This window comes from Doryrhamphus excisus, chromosome 7, assembly GCF_030265055.1.
Source record: "Doryrhamphus excisus isolate RoL2022-K1 chromosome 7, RoL_Dexc_1.0, whole genome shotgun sequence".
In the NCBI taxonomy this organism is placed as follows: Eukaryota; Metazoa; Chordata; class Actinopteri; order Syngnathiformes; family Syngnathidae; genus Doryrhamphus; species Doryrhamphus excisus.
In genome coordinates, this window is record NC_080472.1 from 21,225,371 (window position 1) to 21,245,743 (window position 20,373).

The following is a 20,373-nucleotide window of genomic DNA, read 5'->3' on the forward strand; positions in this document are numbered from 1 at the left end:
TGTATTTAATAACTACAGTATATATGATGTATAAATAATCATGTTTATTTACAGTATTTTCACACTAACCATTATTATTATATATAATTATCTACATAACTGGAATACTGTATGTAATAACTACAGTATATATGATGTATAAATAATCATATTTATTTTATTATTTACTATTATATATTATTATTACTATTATTTACATACCTGTTATACTGTATGTAATAACTGCAGTATATATGATGTAGAAATATTTATTTTAATATTTACTATTATTATTATTACTATTATTTACATAACTGTAATACTGTATGTAATAACTACAGTATGTATGATGTATAAATAATCATATTTATTTTATTATTTACTATTATGATATATTATTATTACTATTATTTACATAACTGTTATACTGTATGCAATAACTGCAGTATATATGATGTATAAATATTTATTTTAATATTTACTATTATTATTATTACTATTATTTACATAACTGTAATACTGTATGTAATAACTACAGTATGTATGATGTATAAATAATCATATTTATTTTATTATTTACTATTATTATATATTATTATTACTATTATTTACATAACTGTTATACTGTATGCAATAACTGCAGTATATATGATGTATAAATATTTATTTTAATATTTACTATTATTATTATTACTATTATTTACATAACTGTAATACTGTATGTAATAACTACAGTATGTATGATGTATAAATAATCATATTTATTTTATTATTTACTATTATTATATATTATTATTACTATTATTTACATAACTGTTATACTGTATGCAATAACTGCAGTATATATGATGTAGAAATATTTATTTTAATATTTACTATTATTATTATTACTATTATTTACATAACTGCAATACTGTATGTAATAACTACAGTATGTATGATGTATAAATAATCATATTTATTTTATTATTTACTATTATTATATATTATTATTACTATTATTTACATAACTGTTATCCTGTATGCAATAACTGCAGTATATATGATTTATAAATATTTATTTTAATATTTACTATTATTATTATTACTATTATTTACATAACTGCAATACTGTATGTAATAACAGTATAAGTATATATGATGTATAAATAATATTTATTCGTTTATTTACAGTATTTTCACACTAACCAAAGTGATGTATAGTTTTCAGAAAATGAAGATGCCCTCATTGAATAATAATAATAATAATAATAATAATGATGATGATGATGATGACACATCGGGTCATACCATTAATAAGAATATGTGTAGTATTTGATATGATGAAAGTGTAAAGTATTATGAACGGGGGCCATAAGAAGTTGAGATCCTGGATGAAGTCGGCCTTCAGGCGTCACACACGGAGCGCCAGGCTGCTTTAATGTTCTGCAGCGACATCACCAGAGGACAAACTCCGAGCTCCCCGAGCGGAATGCCGGAATGCCGGAATGCCAGAATGCCGCATGAAACGGGATGAATAATAAATCAGGTTTGTTTATCACCGACTCGTCTCCTTCCCGCAGAACATCATCGCAGAACACGAAATCCGCAACATCTCGTGTGCGGCTCAGGACCCCGAGGACCTGTCCACGTTCGCCTACATCACCAAAGACCTCAAGTCCAGCCACCATTATTGCCACGTCTTCACCGCCTTCGATGTGGTCAGTGCTGGCCTATTTCTTTTGTCGTTGCTGAGCGTCCTCCACGCGTCCTTCTCACGCCGCGTCTCCCGCCGCAGAACTTGGCGTACGAGATCATCCTGACGCTGGGCCAGGCCTTCGAGGTGGCGTACCAGCTGGCCCTGCAGGCGCGGAAGAGCGGCCACGGCTCGTCCACGCTGCCCGAGAGCTTCGACAGCAAGCCCAACAAACCCGTGCCCAAGCCCCGCGTCAACATCCGCAAATCTGTAAGCATCACTTCCTGTGACTCCATGTTTGTCCTCTTTTGTCCCGGCCACCAGTCCAGGTGGACCCCGCCTCTCGCTCAAAGACAGCTGGGATAGGCTCCAGCATACCCGCCCCCCTAGTGAGGCTAAGCGGCATAGAAAACAGATGGACGGGTGAACTAGGGTGGCCAATCGGGACAAACGTGGAAGAACGTCCCAACGCTCCAAACACAAAAATGATTTGCTAAACATGAACTTCCTGCTAAACATCCTGGTAGGCTGGCTAACTTCCTGCTAAACATCCTGGTAGGCTGGCTAACTTCCTGCTAAACATCCTGGTAGGCTGGCTAACTTCCTGCTAAACATCCTGGTAGGCTGGCTAACTTCCTGCTAAACATCCTGGTAGGCTGGCTAACTTCCTGGTAGCCTGCTTCACATCCTGGTAGCCTGGCTAACTTCCTGCTAAACATCCTGGAGGCTGGCTAACTTCCTGCTAAACATACTGGTAGGCTGGATAACTTCCTGGTAGCCTGCTTCACATCCTGGTAGCCTGGCTAACTTCCTGCTAAACATCCTGGTAGGCTGGCTAACTTCCTGGTAGCCTGGAAAACATCCTGGTAAACATCCTGGTAGGCTGGCTAACTTCCTGGTAGCCTGGAAAACATCCTGGTAGCTTGGCTAACCTCCTGCTAAACATCCTGGTAGGCTGGATAACTTCCTGGTAGCCTGCTTAACATCCTGGTAGCCTGGCTAAGTTCCTGCTAAACATACTGGTAGCCTGGCTAACTTCCTGCTCAACATACTGGTAGGCTGGCTAACTTCCTGGTAGCCTGGAAAACATCCAGGTAGGCAGGCTAACTTCCTGGTAGCCTGGCCAACTTGTGGGAGCTTCCTGGTAGGCTGGCTAACTTCCTGGTAAACATCCTGGTAGGCTGGCTAACTTATTGGTAGCCTGGAAAACATCCAGGTAGGCAGGCTAACATCCTTGTAGCCTGGTTAACATCCTGGTAGCCTGGCTAACGTCCTGGTAAACATCCTGGTAGTCTGGCTAACTTCCTGGTAGCCTGGTTAACATCCTGGTGGGCTGACTAACTTCCTGGTAGCCTGGAAAACATCCAGGTAGGCAGACTAACTTCCTGGTAGCCTGGTAAACTTCCCTGGTAGCCTGCTAAACATCCCAGTAGCCTGGCTAACTTCCTGCTAAACATCCTGGTAGCCTGGCTAACTTCCTCCTCAACATACTGGTAGGCTGGCTAACTCCCTGGTAGCCTGGAAAACATCCAGGTAGGCAGGCTAACTTCCTGGTAGCCTGGCTAACTCGTGGGAGCTTCCTGATAGCCTGGCTAACGTCCTGGTAAACATCCTGGTAGGCTGGCTATCTTCCTCGTAGCCTGGTTAACGTCCTGGTAACCTGACTAACTTCCTGGTAAAAATCATGGTAGGCTGGCCAACTTCTTGGTAGCCTGGCTAACATCCTGGGAGCCTGGTAAACCTCCTGGTAGCCTGGCTAACTTCCTGGTAACCTTGCTAACTTCCTGGTAGCCTGGCAAACAGCCTTTTAGTCTGGTTAACATCCTGGTAACCATGGTAATTTCCTGTTAGCCTGGCAAGCAACCTGAACTTGCAGCACTACTCTCATGCTGTTGTTTTCTGGGTTTTGATGGCGCTATTAGCTTACCCCCCCCCCCGGAACATACTATATTGCTTTGAAGAATTGGGGTCACGTTTCATGGACTGTTTACTTTTGCTTTCAAAGCGCCATGACAACATCACCCGGAACCAAAATTAGTCCCCAAATCTGGCGTTACTCCAGCGATACTCATCTTTCAGAAAGACAAGTGTGTGGTTCGAAGTCTGCACATGCTCAGTGGGTCCACCGGCTGTACACATAATAGCGCTGGAGGCCACAGCTTTCATACCAGATCCTTTTGGAACACTTGTACATAAACCAGGGCAGCTCTGTGACGTTTGATCTTTGTGTGGCAACAATCTGGCACTAGTGTGTGTTTGTGTGTGTGTGTTTGTTTGTGTGTGTGTGCGTGTGTGTGTGTGTGTGTGTGTGTGTGTAGACGGAAAGATGATGAAGTGTGAGACGCTGGGCGTGTGTGTGCATTAATTGCCTCTCACTTCATATTCCCGCCATTCGCCATCTTGCGGCCGTCCGCACGCCGATGTCGCATGAGTTGTTTTCACTACACACACACACACACGTGGTTGCCACGGCGATGGCTGTTGTGTTGCGGACCGAGCCCGCCCACTTTGACCACTTCTGTATGCCCCCTGTACAGGTCATCATGCCCCCCTCCAGCCGCTGGTCACTGGGCCACATTTACACCCCCCACCGGCCTCCTCTCCACCCTCCTCTTCCTCCCTCCCGACTCTTCCATCTTCCTCCCAAAGCTCAGTCGCAGGTCTTCCACGCTTTTCCTTTCCTTCTCTTCATTTTATGATTTGAGTTTTTTTGGACGGGGAGGGGGGGCGCTGCCATCTGTAAGGGCTTCCATTGTTGTCCCGTGGCTTGCCGCCTTCTGTTGTCTCCCTCCCGTCTGCTTTGCCCGCCTCGCTTCTCCTCACTCCTTCTCCTCCTCTGTGATGTTCCCATGCAGGCCCTACTTACAGTAAGCAGAGGCTTTAAGTACGTGGTGTCCATCCTTCCATCATGTGGGACATCTTAACATCATGTGGGACGTCCCAACGTCATGATATCTCATCAAATATACGTTGAATATTATCAAACTGTCAAAAGAATATTATCAAACATAGCTAGAAAAATATGTGCAAAAATACGTAGAATATTATCAAACATAGTTAGAATAATATGTGCAAAAATACGTAGAATATTATCAAACATAGTTAGAATAATATGTGCAAAAATACATAGAATATTATCAAACATAGTTAGAATAATATGTGCAAATATACGTGGAATATTATCAAACAGTCAAAAGAATATCAGCAAACATAGTTAGAAAAATATGTGCAAATATACGTCGAATATTATCAAACATAGTTTGATAATATTTGACGTACACATAATATTCTAACTATGTTTGATAATATTCGACGTATATTTGCACATATTATTCTAACTGTCAAAAGAATATCAGCAAACATAGTTAGAAAAATATGTGCAAATATACGTCGAATATTATCAAACATAGTTAGAATAATATGTGCAAAAATATGTAGAATATTATCAAACATAGTTAGAATAATATGTGCAAATTAACATAGAATATTATCAAACAGTCAAAAGAATATCAGCAAACAGTTAGAATAATATGTGCAAATATATGTCGAATATTATCAAGCATAGTTTGATAATATTCGACGTATATTTGCACATAATATTCTAACTATGTTTGATAATATTCGACGTATATTTGCACATAATATTCTAACTATGTTTGATAATATTCGACGTATATTTGCACATAATATTCTAACTATGTTTGATAATATTCGACGTATATTTGCACATATTATTCTAACTGTCAAAAGAATATCAGCAAACATAGTTAGAAAAATATGTGCAAATATATGTAGAATATTATCAAACATAGTTAGAATAATATGTGCAAATATACGTAGAATATTATCAAATATAGTCAAAAGAATATCAGCAAACAGAATAATATGTGCAAATATATGTAGAATATTATCAAACATAGTTAGAAAAATATGTGCAAATATATGTAGAATATTATCAAACATAGTTAGAAAAATATGTGCAAAAATACGTAGAATATTATCAAACATAGTTAGAAAAATATGTGTAAATATATGTAGAATATTATCAAACATAGTTAGAATAATATGTGCAAATATACGTAGAATATTATCAAACTGTCAAAAGAATATCAGCAAACAGAATAATATGTGCAAATTAACATAGAATATTATCAAACATAGTCAAAAGAATATCAGCAAACAGTTAGAATAATATGTGCAAATATATGTCGAATATTATCAAACTAACATCAAACTATGTTTGATAAACATAGTTTGAAACAGGATTTCTATTTATTTTATGTTTTATTTTCTCTTATAATGTTTACTATATTGGGTAGTAAGAGTGTAAAGGTGACTATAGGGGTGTTATATCATGGCTAGAGGGCTCTACTAATGTAAAAGGTGTATTTAGAAAGGAGTAAACAGGATTTCTATGTCTTTTATGTTTTATTTTCTCTTATAATGTTTACTCTATTGGGTAGTAAGAGTGCAAAGGTTGACTATAGGGGTGTTATTTCATGTCTAGGGAGCTCTAATAGTGTTAAAAATTGAATATTATATATTCATTCATATATATATATATATTGAAACATCATCAAATGTGCAGATGTCCCCACACATGCATTGCATTGCACACAGTCCCCCACTGATGCGTTCACGGACACATGAAACAGTTGGACATCACACACTTTGTGAACACTTGTAAAGCGGAGTGTGTTTTGGGGTCGGGTCTAGGAACGGGATTGAAAGAGGATGTGGATCCGTGCATCCCGACCGACGCGTACGCCTCCCAGCTTCCTGTGGCGTCCTCTAACGCCCCCCCCCCCTCCCCTCCCTCTGTCTTTTTGTGTGTGTCAGATGGAGCAGCCGTCCATGGAGCAGAAGGGCCACGCCAACGTGCCGTGGATAGTGGAACCGGGTCAGGAGGCCAAGAGAGGAGTCAACACCAAGTACGAGACCACTATTTTTTAACATAAACCCCCTCCCTCCCTCGCCCTCCGCCTCGTGCACTCCTGCGTGTGTGTGCCTTTCAGAGCGGTCGCCCGCCCGCCCGACCGCCCGCCCGCCCGTCGGGGTGTCCAGGTGTGGGCTGCGGCGCCGCCTCCAATGGGAGAACAAATAAAAAGCAAAGCATCCCTCCCCCCTCCTCCTCCTCCTCCTCCTCCTCCTCCGTTAGGCGAGCCTGTCCACTGCATGATGACGTTTTGGTTTCCGCCATGACGCATGACCTTTTCCACACAGGGCTGTGGTGCACCGTTTCCACCACTAGGGGGAGCTTTTTTTCCTTCCACTTCCTGTTTGTCGAGCTGTTTTTTTTTCTTTCTCATTCATCTCCTTCCTCCTTCTTCACTCTTAATCGTTCTCCCACACCTGAGTGAGCGACGTCTTTTACATCGGGGAGGCGTCTTTTATTTCATTCCAAATACTAACAAACTTGTGATGTATTTTTTTTTTTTATTTAAAAAACAGGAAGTTGATTATGTTTTGGTTACTGCCCGGCGCTTGTTGATTTTTTTTGAGTGAGAGTGGCGGGCAGAGGAGGCGGGGCGGAGCTAAAAAGGTGTTTTTTTTTTTTTTTAGCATGTGGCTTGTGATGACACGCATGGTGGCCATTTTGTTGGAGAGGCGGAGCTTATGTGAGGGCCCTCTCGATAAGTGATGTCATCTCATTTGCAGGGCAGTGGCGGACGCTCATGTCTTTTACTGCGGGAATCAAAGAATGTAGCCAGCCGTAAACACGGACCTTGTCACGCTTAGAACGCAAAAAAAAAAAAAAAAAAAAACGAAAAAAAAAAGAAAGAAAAACACTAAGAAAATAAACAAGGACTACAAACATGGACGCCGTCTCCCTCACCCCCCCCTGCTTCTTCCTTGTCCCCGTCCTTGCCGTGTTTAAGGTTGACTATGCGATGTTCCCATCATGCATTGAGGCTTGAGATACTGGACCCCCCCCCCCCACACACACACACATACATACACACAATTCCCCCCCCCCCCCCCGCCCCCCCAACACACACACACACATGCACGCAAACAGGACTGCATGGTGACAGACCGACGTCCACTCTGAATGTTTGAACTCAGCCCTTGACCTTTGAACTTTTGGGAGGTTGCAGCGTCTCCATGGAGATGGACAGCGGGCATGTGTCAATTTTGCTTTTTTTTTTATTTTTTATTTTTTTTTTTTTTTTAGTCAAGGTGAGAAGAAAGAAAATCCTAGTATCGGCCAACATGTCAATGTTTAATATGAGAGTATTATTATTATTATTATTATTATTCTATGACCATAATGATTATTGTGCAATTCTTGTCTACTGTTGTCTTAATGTTACATTATTTTTCTATACGCTTGAGACCAGCGGCCCCTTTAAGAAAAAAAAAAAAAAAAAAGCGTGAATGTGTCCACCCTCCATCACTTCCCACGGGGCTCTTCTCTGGCAGATGGACTATTTTCAAAGGCAGTGTTACTGTATTATTTGGATCCGAGGCTATCCGCGTATAAAATGTACATAGATATTTTGCCAACTCATTGTTCATAACTGTAATGTAACAGAATCAATAAAGGACTTGCAGTATCTGGCACTGGAAACAAGCTACCAAAATAAAGAGTGACTAAAAAAAAAAAAAAAAGTGGTAGATGATGTAGAAATGTATTTGGAGTGACATTACTGCTGAAAAACTCATGTAAATAGGCTTGGGCTTCCAGCACGCTGATTTTTTGTAATTTTTGCCATTATTTATAACCCTGTAAAGCACATGGAATAAAATCTGACTTGTACAACCATGACACTCGCTGGAGAACATCTTGTCATCTGTTATTTCTTCTCTGTGAGCATGGCGGCCGTTTGAATGTCAAAAAGTAAAAGTGAGCGAAGACAGGAGTTTGCTGAAGTAACAGGACTGACGTTCAGACTTTTATTTTGAAGCGGCGTCGTCAATTCCGCATTAATTTCCTGTTTTCAAAATACATGTCTGAATTGACTGCATTCTAATAATCTGCCTCAATTTCCAATAAATCATGTGCTCTTTATTTGCATATTTATGTAAAAAGGATACGAATTTGTCAATCGCCACCTTGACATCACAGTAAATGTTGTTTCTTTGAAAGTAAAAATTTTAATTTTTTTAATTTTTTAAACGATGACACATCCGATCAGCTCACAGACATTTCCGGTTGACGGCTAGCTTGCCATTTATCTGCAAAATACTGATTTATTTATTCATTTAAAGCTGAAGAAACTGAATTATCAACCAAACGTGTCTTTTATCATGAATATCACACATGAATAGGGACAAACATCCAATTGTTGGCTTTGAATTTGAGGAACTAAGACCTAAGACGCCTCATCAAGAGCTGAGCCGTACGTCAACGTCGCCGCCATATTGGATAGGTCACGGCTACTCTGGAAATGAACCTGCTTTCCGAAAGTGTTTTTCTGCCAATAAATGTAAGTTAATTCCTCTTGTTTATACATTCACACGCACTAATATACATGGGAAAAGGTTGAGCACCAAAAACAATGTGATTGTTTTTACACAAACTCACTCGGCGTGTCTATGACTATGCTAACTGCAGTAGGCGTCAAGCTAGCGATTTGTTTACTATTTTGTGTATGCTTGGTTGTTGTTTTATAAAATGTCAAGTTAGGCACCTAGCTACTAGCTTGCCCACATCTGTAAACCTTTTCGTTTTCTCTGGGAAAACGTCACCTTAGTTTCCCGTAAAAACATAAAGTTCCCCTAAAGTTTTACTTTTCATTCAAAATACATCCTCTCCATTCGTGTATTGCATGCTACGTGATGATGGAGTCATTTGGGAAGAGAAAACGTGCTTATACTGCCATCTAGTGGGCTGCTGTTGCTGTTGCTGTGTTTTTCCAATGTCTCCTGTTTAATATTCAGTATTCAACACTTGTAGGCTGCTGTTTCAGGGCATATTTTCCCAAACATGTTGAAGAATCGATGCCTTTCAGCTCATCAATCATTTCACAACTTTTCCACAGTGGGTGAAGAGGTTTGTACTGCTTTTATCCCAAAATTGTTGGTGTCCTTTTTGTTGACTCTTTTATCTTAACTGTTCCATAGGACCATATCCCTGCACAAGCAGGAAATAGGAGACCACGCTATGTGCTTCTCTCCTCCATGCTTTGACTGGATGGATGGATTTGCCGACATTCCCAGACACGTGCGATGGAAGCAGGATAGCAGGTAGATCACGGACCGCCAGTTCACAAAGCCAAAAACAAAAACATAATGGGGGTGTTGTCGTTTTGCACCAAATTACAATTCAAGTCAATAACATTTAGCTATAAAGTTAGAGAACTAACATAGATTCAAATAGGGACACACACACACACATATATATATATATATATATATATATATACATACCCCGCCTCTCACCCGAAGGCAGCTGGGATAGGCTCCAGCACCCTCGTGAGGATAAGCAATAGAAAGTGAATGAATTTTATGCCACGTTGTCACATACATGAAACACAAATATCCAAATGACTAACATGCTATGAACCATATGATCATTTAGCATTAAAATCTCTGAACACTTTTATTATTATTTATTATTTTTTGTTATTATTTTTTAATTATTTTTTCAATTATTTAAAATTATTTTATTATTTTTAATTATATTTTAAATTAAATTATTTTTATTATTATTTTATTAATTCCTTTTAGCAATCGTAACAGTTGCTACTAGAGGGTAACAGCTGCTAACATCCATAAAAACCTCAGAGTTGAAGGAAAAAAAGTGGGGAAAAAAACCCAAAATGTAATAAAACACTCAAAATTTTGTTAAAAAACTTGCAAAAAGTGTCTTTATTGACAGGCTTGGCAGTGTTTGTTTATCAGTCAAATAATAAACCAAAGCAGAAGATTCCTGTCACTGTTTTCCACAGGACTTTAATCTAGCTGCGGCAGTTGGACTTGCGTGTCTAATTTGCATAATGTGCGTGTCATTTTTATGGACGTTGTAGTAAAACAAAAATGTTGTTTGTGTTATTTACCAAGTCCCTTTCAGCCCGTGATAGATTACTGTGATATACGGTGGATCCAGCAATGGTGATTACGTAACAGATCAGTTCAGTCAAAACTCCGGGACTTCTACATAACATATTCCGTTAGAAGAAGTCGGTGAAATGTGTAAAAAAAAAAAAAAAAAAAAAAGGTGTCACACGCTCCCGCATCATGTGTCCACTTAATAACGTCTCGTAACGTCTGCTGTCACAAGAGCGGAGCAAAGTGCAGCACCGTGTGAAATGATACAGGAAGTGGTTGTCGTACACAAGATAGATAAGATCATGAGGTCCTTTCAAGACACCAACTCGGTCCTAACTCGCAGCGTAAACATCTGGAAGGCAAACACAAAGACGCCTCATTGAAAGGACAAAATGGCTGCCATACATAAGGGCGGAGGGTGGGGCTCACCTTAAAGTCATCGATGTAGGTGAGGAAGAAGCAGACGAAGCTGAAGGCCACGATCCACTCGCACACGGCGCTGGCCACATGGAAGGGATAGTCCTGCCAAGACCATCGGGATATTGTTACATAAGCGAATGCACGCTTGGGAGGGGCCTTCCTCGTGCTGGTGTCCTTACCTTGCTTCCTGTGTCCCTGTGAAGATCCCTTTGGTCCGTTTGTTTCACCAGGAAGGCACAAATGACAGCTTGGAATGTCGTAGCAGGAAAACACCAGATTCATGGATAAGGCACATGCATTTAGAGTAGTTACTGAAGAACTACTTAGGAATTAAAGACCAAGGCACATACATTTAGAGTAGTTACTGAAGAACTAATGAGGAATTAATGACTAAGGCATATACATTTAGAGTAGTTACTGAAGAGCTACTTGGGAATTAATGACCAAGGCATATACATTTAGAGTAGTTACTGAAGAACTAATGAGGAATTAATGACCAAGGCATATACATTTAGAGTAGTTACTGAAGAACCAATGAGGAATTAATGACCAAGGCACGTACATTTAGAGTAGTTACTGAAGAACCAATGAGGAATTAATGACCAAGGCACGTACATTTAGAGTAGTTACTAAAGAGCTACTTAGGAATTAATGGCCAAGGCATATACATTTAGAGTAGTTACTGAAGAACTACTTAGGAATTAAAGACCAAGGCACGTACATTTAGAGTAGTTACTAAAGAGCTACTTAGGAATTAATGGCCAAGGCATATCCATTTAGAGTAGTTACTGAAGAACTACTTAGGAATTAATGACCAAGGCATGTACATTTAGAGTAGTTACTAAAGAGCTACTTGGGAATTAATGGCCAAGGCATATACATTTAGAGTAGTTACTGAAGAACTACTTAGAATTAATGACCAAGGCATATACATTTAGAGTAGTTACTGAAGAACTAATGAGGAATTAATGACCAAGGCATATACATTTAGAGTAGTTACTGAAGAACTAATGAGGAATTAATGACCAAGGCATATACATTTAGAGTAGTTACTGAAGAACTAATGAGGAATTAATGACCAAGACATATACATTTAGAGTAGTTACTGAAGAACTAATGAGGAATTTCTGAATAAGGCACATCAATTTAGAGTAGTTACTGTAGAACTCACAAGGAACTAATGACCAATGTATATCCATTTAGAGTAGTTACTGTAGAACTCACAAGGAACTAATGACCAATGTATATCCATTTAGAGTAGTTACTAAAGAGCTACTTAGGAATTAAAGACCAAGGCACATCCATTTAGAGTAGTTACTGAAGAACTAATGAGGGACTACTAATCAAGGCGCATCCATTTAGAGTAGTTACTGAAGAACTAATGAGGAGCTACTAACCAAGGCACATCACTTAGAGTAGTTACTGAAGAACTAATGAGGAATTAATGACCAAGGCACGTACATTTAGAGTAGTTACTAAAGAGCTACTTAGGAATTAATGACCAAGGCATATACATTTAGAGTAGTTACTGAAGAACTAATGATGAATTAATGACTAAGGCACATACATTTAGAGTAGTTACTGAAGAACTAATGACGAATTAATGACCAAGGCACGTACATTTAGAGTAGTTACTAAAGAGCTACTTAGGAATTAATGACCAAGGCATATACATTTAGAGTAGTTACTGAAGAACTACTTAGAATTAATGACCAAGGCATATACATTTAGAGTAGTTACTGGAGAACTAATGAGGAATTAATGACCAAGGCACGTACATTTAGAGTAGTTACTAAAGAGCTACTTAGGAATTAATGACCAAGGCATATACATTTAGAGTAGTTACTGGAGAACTAATGAGGAATTAATGACCAAGGCACGTACATTTAGAGTAGTTACTAAAGAGCTACTTAGGAATTAATGACCAAGGCATATACATTTAGAGTAGTTACCAAAGAACTAATGAGAAATTAATGACCAAGGCATATACATTTAGAGTAGTTACTGAAGAACTAATGAGGAATTTCTGAATAAGGCACATCAATTTAGAGTAGTTACTGTAGAACTCACGAGGAACTAATGACCAATGTATATCCGTTTAGAGTAGTTACTGTAGAACTCACGAGGAACTAATGACCAATGTATATCCATTTAGAGTAGTTACTGAAGAACTAATTAGGAATTAATGACCAAGGCATATATATTTAGAGTAGTTACTAAAGAGCTACGTCGGAATTAATGACTAAGGCACATCCATTTAGAGTAGTTACTGAAGAACTAATGAGGAATCAATGACCAAGGCACATCCATTTAGAGTAGTTACTGAAGAACTAATGAGGAACTACTAACCAGGGCACATCCATTTAGAGTAGTTACTGAAGAAATAATGAGAAACAAACGACCAAGGCATATACATTTAGAGTAGTTACTGAAAAACTACTTAGGAACTAATGACCAAGGCACATCCATTTAGAGTAGTTATTGGAGAACTAATGAGGAATTAATGACTAAGGCACATCCATTTAGAGTAGTTACTGAAGAACTAATGAGGAACTACTAACCAGGGCACATACATTGAGAGTAGTTACTGAAGAACTAATGAGGAATTAATGACTAAGACATATACATTTAGAGTAGTTACTGAAGAACTAATGAGGAATTAATGACTGAGGCACATACATTTAGAGTAGTTACTGAAAAACTACTTAGGAACTAATGACCATGGCACATCCATTTAGAGTAGTTACTGAAGAACTAATGAGGAACTACTAACCAAGGCACATCCACTTAAGAGTAGTTACTGAAAAACTAATGAGGAATTAATGGCCAAGGTATATACATTTAGAGTAGTTACTAAGGAACCACTGAGGAATTAGTGACTAAGGCACATCCATTTAGAGTAGTTACTAAAGAACCAGTGAGGAACTAATGACCAATGCATATACATTTAGAGTAGTTACTGAAGAACTAATGAGGAACTACTAACCAGGGCACATACATTGAGAGTAGTTACTGAAGAACCACTTAGGAACTAACGACCAAGGCATATCCAGTTAGAGTAGTTACTGAAGAACCAGTGAGTCGGTGACGACGGATGCTGAGCGAGAGCAGCTTATCATGTTACTGTTGGTATGGTTGGTTTCCTACTTTTCACTGCGGCCTGTAAATGCGTCGTGTGAAACGTTCAAGGATACTGGGAAAGAAGGCCACGGAGGCGATGACGGCCACCGCCAGCCGTGCTCGCCACACGCTGATGGAGGTTCCGTAGGGGAAGGAGCTATAGGAGATGACGCTTTGGAGGATGATGTAGAGGACGCCTGACACGAAGAACAGCAAGGCTCCCATGTCGTGGACCACCGTCACTAAGGTCTCCTAGGAGGTCCAGACCAGAGGAGGAGTTATGGGACTGTCGCTTTTGTTGACATGCGTTGATGAAGACGCACCTGGAAGGTTGCCACGACGCACATTCCCAAGCAGGACAGCATTCCCAGCACCAGCGTCACCCTATTCAGACGTGGACTCACCACCCTGGTTTCCTCAGTCAGCTTCTCCACGTACTTGAACCTGGCGTAGATCGTGGCTATGCCTGTGACGCACACACACACAGTCACACACACACACACACAGTCACACACAAACACAATCACCATTTCGATTTCTTCTAAAAAGAGAAGTGAGACATTTCTGGAAAGTGTGCTTCCTCCTCCCGCATGACAGCAGAGCATGAATTGAATCACACGTTACTGATGGAAGGTGGGACCAAAACATGGTTAGAAGAACAACCAACACGATACCGTACTCGTACTGCTCATCAAGTCCCAAATCTAAAAGTCCCAAATCCAAAGGATGGATCTTAAGGAGGTTCTGAGCTTCAATATTCAAAAAGAAGAAATGGGAGTGAGTCACAAAAGCAATTTACAGCAAACAGGAAGTAAAGTGAAATCGGCTTTTCAATCACATGATCAAACATCTAAGGCAGGGGTGGGCAAACTTTTTGACTCGCGGGCCGCATTCATTTAACAAAATTGACGGGGGGGGGGATTATGTAGTATTTTACATGTAACAGTCCATTTTTACACCTATATTTTTACACATATTTTACATGTAAAAGTGTCATGCAATCTACTTTGAAATCATTTATTTGATGTAAACTCAATGTATTATTATTATTATTATTGTTATTTTTATTAGAATTATTATTATTAGTTATAGTAATGTTATTATATTATTATTATTTTGTTATAATAATAATATTACTACCATTATTATATTAATATTATTAACAACAATATTAATATAATAGTAGTATTATTATCATTATTTGTATTACTATTATTGTGCTTGTGCTCCTTTTTCCAGGAGTATTTTGTAATATTACTACCATTATTATATTAATATTATTAACAACAATATTAATATAATAGTATTATTATTATCATTATTGACAACATTATTATTATTATTATTATTATTAGTTATAGTAATGTTATTATTATTATTAGTTATAGTAATGTTATTATATTATTATTATTATTTTGTTATAATAATAATATTACTACCATTATTATATTAATATTAACAACAATATTAATATAATAGTAGTATTATTATCATTATTTGTATTACTATTATTGTGCTTGTGCTCCTTTTTCCAGGAGTATTTTGTAATATTACTACCATTATTATATTAATATTATTAACAACAATATTAATATAATAGTATTATTATTATCATTATTGACAACATTATTATTATTATTATTATTATTATTAGTTATAGTAATGTTATTATATTATTATTATTATTATTTTGTTATAATAATAATATTACTACCATTATTATATTAATATTATTAACAACAATATTAATATAATAGTAGTATTATTATCATTATTTGTATTACTATTATTGTGCTTGTGCTCCTTTTTCCAGGAGTATTTTGTAATATTACTACCATTATTATATTAATATTATTAACAACAATATTAATATAATAGTAGTATTATTATCATTTTTGACAACATTATTATTATTATTATTATTATTATTATTATTAGTTATAGTAATGTTATTATATTATTATTATTTTGTTATAATAATAATATTACTACCATTATTATATTAATATTATTAACAACAATATTAATATAATAGTAGTATTATTATCATTATTTGTATTACTATTATTGTGCTTGTGCTCCTTTTTCCAGGAGTATTTTGTAATATTACTACCATTATTATATTAATATTATTAACAACAATATTAATATAATAGTATTATTATTATCATTATTGACAACATTATTATTATTATTATTATTATTATTATTATTATTATTATTATTAGCTATAGTAATGTTATTATATTATTATTATTATTATTTTGTTATAATAATAATATTACTACCATTATTATATTAATATTATTAACAACAATATTAATATAATAGTAGTATTATTATCATTATTTGTATTACTATTATTGTGCTTGTGCTCCTTTTTCCAGGGGTATTTTGTAATATTACTACCATTATTATATTAATATTATTAACAACAATATTAATATAATAGTAGTATTATTATCATTATTTGTATTACTATTATTGTGCTTGTGCTCCTTTTTCCAGGGGTATTTTGTAATATTACTACCATTATTATATTAATATTATTAACAACAATATTAATATAATAGTATTATTATTATCATTATTGACAACATTATTATTATTATTATTATTATTATTATTATTATTATTATTATTATTATTATTATGTGTATTATTTTGTAACAGACCACATCAAATAACGAAATTGATAAAGCAGCTACCATTTGATCATTATTGACAACATTATTATTATTATTATTATTATTATTATTATTATTATTATTATTATTATTATTATTATGTGTATTATTTTGTAACAGACCACATCAAATAACGAAATTGATAAAGCAGCTACCTCAACCATCAAAAAATTGTCCCAAGCCACGATGCCAGGTTGTACGTTGAGTTCAAATGAAATATTTGGAAAAAACAGGCGGGCCATATTGAAACACTTGGCGGGCCGGATGTGGCCCCCGGGCCGTAGTTTGCCCACCCCTGATCTAAGGTCATAGCTAAAAAAAAAACAAAAACCTAAAATAGAAAGCAAATGTAGAGAAAAGGAGTCATGAGTGTCTTTCTTGTTAATTAGGATGGAGAATGGCTTTGGCCGTGTTTGATGCCAGTGTTTCCAGGAGGCCAGTGGGAATGTTGCTCCATGCTGAAGATGGCTTCATGGAGGACATCCACCGTCTGGAACTCATGTCCATTTCTGTGGAACATTCAGGCTGGACCAAAAGAGCTTCTGGAAGAAGTCATTTGTGAAGTGCAGCGTCCAGTGTGAACACCAAATCACATTCAATCCACAGGTTGGAAAATTCAATTTCACTTGAATGCATCTTTGCTATAAATAGCTTTTTTTTTTGACCACTCCCAAAATTTCTCCTCTCTGCATTTTGGAGCTCAAATTAAAATATTCCAAAATTCCAAAAAGAACCTTAAAAGTAAATAAAAATGGCAAAATGAAATATACCTGCACATGCCGAAACAAATGTCATCAAGCCAAATATGCAGCTCTCTGGGGGGGTCGCCGCTGTGTCGCTGGGTGCCAAAATAACACAAGATGATTAGTATGATCACAACTAGGAGACCAGGGTTCAATTCCACGCTCGCCCATTTCTTCCATGTTCTCCCCGTGCATGCGTGGGTTTTCTCCGAGTCATGTTAAAGGTGTCGGTAATGTTACTATATTTGGTCATAGAAGTATAAAGGTGACTATAGGGATGCTATTTCATGTCAGGAGGGCTCTAATGTTAAAAAGTCTATTTGGAAGGTCATAAACGTTAACGTGCAGGCCTCACAGCTAGGAGACCAGAGTTCAATTCCACACTCGGTCGTCTCTGTGTGGAGTTTCCAGGTTTCCTCCCACATTCCAAAAAAAACATGCTAGGTTAATTAGCCACTCCAAATTGTCCATAGGTATGAAGGCCACCAGTCCAGGGTGTACCTCACCTCTCGTATGAAGGCAGCTGGGATAGGCTCCAGCACCCCCCCCCCCTCGTGACCCTCGTGAGGATAAGCGGTAAAAAATGAATGAATGAATATTACAAGGGGCCAAGTGGTTAGTGCGCAGGCCACACCGCTAGGAGACCCGAGTTCAATTCCACCCTCGGCCACCTGATTGGGATACACCATTGGGATTACCTGCTCTGAAATGGGGGGGGGGGTCATTTCAGTCCTATGTAGACCACGTTACGTTGACTTAGATAAAAAGATGTATATGGCGTACCCCGCCTCTCCCCGCCCTTTCCGTATTTTGTTTTGGCATCAAGTCCCCTTGAAGGCAGGACCAATATGGAATACGACCCAAGGGACAGCACCCTCCCTGCCAGAGACCACGTTAGCATCCCGGGGGGTCTGGGGGGGCTCACAAAACAGCACCGAGATAATAAAGATAATCATATATATGAATATTTATGTGCTGCACGAGGTTCATCAAGTTATGTAATCCTTTATGAAGACATGTAAAAGTTAACGGTAAAAATGGCGGCTATGTTATAAAGTTACAAAGAAAAAAAAAAAAAAAAAGGAGGCGTGTGTTGCAAGAGTTTGGGTGACTGCCGAGTGGAAAGGAAACCGAAACTAAAGCCGAACTCGTTGTTCGCAGCGCAAAAGTAAAAGACATTGAACTCGAAATCTCAGCTTGTGACGTGACGGGACGTAACGGGACGTGATGGAGAAGCCGGGGTCGGACTCACCTTATGTATGGAAACAAGACGTCCACGTCGCGTCTGAAGAGCGCGATAATGTAGGACACGATGAAGGTGCAGGAGGACCACACCACCAGGAAGACCGGCAAGAAGCACAAGCCTTGCGTGAACCACCACATGGCACCCGGCCCGTACACACACACATCCACATCCACATCCACACACACGCGCGACCTGGTGGGACACGGGCTGCTCGGAAAGTCTTGGTTCCCGCCAGTCACGTGATCAGTAGTGACACGTACAGTGGAGGCGTCTTCCTTTCATGAAAATGACTTACCGGAAGGTCAGCCCACGCGAATGAAACAGCGATGGTCCTGCTTCCTCCATTCGGGTTCATGTGGTCTTGTGGTGGTCTCATGGTGGTGTTATGGTGGTCTTGTGGTGGTCTCATGGTGGTGTTATGGTGGTCTTGTGGTGGTCTTATGGTGGTCTTGTGGTGGTCTTGTGGTGGTGTTATGGTGGTCTTGTGGTGGTCTTGTGGTGGTCTTGTAGTGGTCTCATGGTGGTGTTATGGTGGTCTTGTGGTGGTCTTATGGTGGTGTTATGGTGGTCTTGTGGTGGTCTTGTAGTGGTGTCATGGTGGTGTTATGGTGGTCTTGTAATGGTCTCATGGTGGTCTTGTGGTCTTATGGTGGTCTTGTGGTGTTATGGTGGTCTCGTGGTGGTCTCATGGTGGTCTTGTGGTGGTCTTGTGGTGGTCTTATGTTGGTCTTGTGGTGGTCTTGTGGTGGTGTTATGGTGGTCTTGTTGTGGTCTTGTGGTGGTGTTATGGTGGTCTTGTTGTGGTCTTGTGGTGGTGTTATGGTGGTCTTGTTGTGGTCTTGTGGTGGTCTTGTGGTGGTCTTATGGTGGTGTTGTGGTGGTCTTGTAATGGTCTCATGGTGGTCTTGTGGTCTTGTGGTGGTCTTATGGTGGTCTTGTGGTGGTCTTGTGGTGTTATGGTGGTGTTATGGTGGTGTTATGGTGGTCTCGTGGTGGTCTCATGGTGGTCTTATGGTGGTCTCGTGGTGGTCTCATGGTGGTCTTATGGTGGTCTTATGGTGGTCTTGTGGTGGTGTTATGGTGGTCTTGTTGTGGTCTTGTGGTGGTGTTATGGTGGTCTTGTGGTGGTCTCGTGGTGGTCTTGTGGTGGTCTTATGGTGGTCTCGTGGTGGTCTAGTGGTTGTCTAGTGGTGGACTCGTGGTGGTCTTGTGGTGGTGTTATGGTGGTCTTGTTGTGGTCTCATGGTGGTCTTGTGGTGGTCTCGTTGTGGTCTTGTGGTGGTCTCGTGGTCTTATGGTGGTCTCATGGTGGTCTCATGGTGGTCTCATGGTGATCTTGTGGTCTTATGGTCTTATGGTCTTATGGTGGTCTCATGGTGGTCTCATGGTGATCTCGTGGTGGTCTCATGGTGGTCTCATGGTGGTCTTGTGGTCTTATGGTGGTCTCATGGTGGTCTCATGGTGATCTCGTGGTCTTATGGTGATCTTACCTGCACCAACCCATGTAGA

At 38.7% G+C, this 20,373-nt stretch overlaps 2 protein-coding genes across 7 annotated transcripts in view; one reads left to right on the forward strand and one right to left on the reverse strand.

Annotated features, from left to right (window-relative positions):
- anks1b (ankyrin repeat and sterile alpha motif domain containing 1B) overlaps positions 1-7,441 on the forward strand; it is a 104,839-nt gene extending 97,398 nt beyond the window's left edge. For 5 of the 6 annotated variants that reach the window (XM_058078408.1, XM_058078409.1, XM_058078410.1 and 2 more), the window contains 4 exons: positions 1,542-1,679; positions 1,757-1,924; positions 6,494-6,585; positions 7,313-7,441. In XM_058078408.1, coding sequence (XP_057934391.1) covers positions 1,542-1,679; positions 1,757-1,924; positions 6,494-6,585; positions 7,313-7,361 — 447 coding nt within the window. In that variant the 3' untranslated portion in view covers positions 7,362-7,441. Of the gene's footprint in view, positions 1-1,541; positions 1,680-1,756; positions 1,925-4,191; positions 4,315-6,493; positions 6,586-7,312 lie in introns of all 6 variants that reach the window. The other variant, XM_058078413.1, reaches the window with a different exon arrangement.
- A 3,017-nt stretch (positions 7,442-10,458) lies between these two features.
- Positions 10,459-19,107, reverse strand: dram1 (DNA-damage regulated autophagy modulator 1). Its single transcript, XM_058078420.1, has 7 exons — positions 18,871-19,107; positions 17,646-17,713; positions 14,512-14,654; positions 14,263-14,440; positions 11,248-11,315; positions 11,078-11,170; positions 10,459-11,000 (listed from the first exon to the last, which is right to left on the reverse strand). The coding sequence occupies exons 1-7, from the start codon at positions 18,999-19,001 to the stop codon at positions 10,962-10,964; spliced, it is 720 nt and encodes a 239-aa protein (XP_057934403.1). The 5' UTR covers positions 19,002-19,107; the 3' UTR covers positions 10,459-10,961.
- Positions 19,108-20,373: the final 1,266 nt, after the last annotated feature.

Bases quoted from the DNA above. Each gene is read 5' to 3' on its own strand.
- dram1 (XM_058078420.1), bottom strand. From the start codon at position 19,001: ATGTGGTGGTTCACGCAAGGCTTGTGCTTCTTGCCGGTCTTCCTGGTG. The intron at 14,441-14,511 runs GTGCGTCTTCAT...TGGACCTCCTAG, and splicing joins GCGTCGTGGCAACCTTCCAG to GAGACCTTAGTGACGGTGGT. The intron at 11,001-11,077 runs GTGAGCCCCACC...TTTGCCTTCCAG, and splicing joins CCTACATCGATGACTTTAAG to ATGTTTACGCTGCGAGTTAG.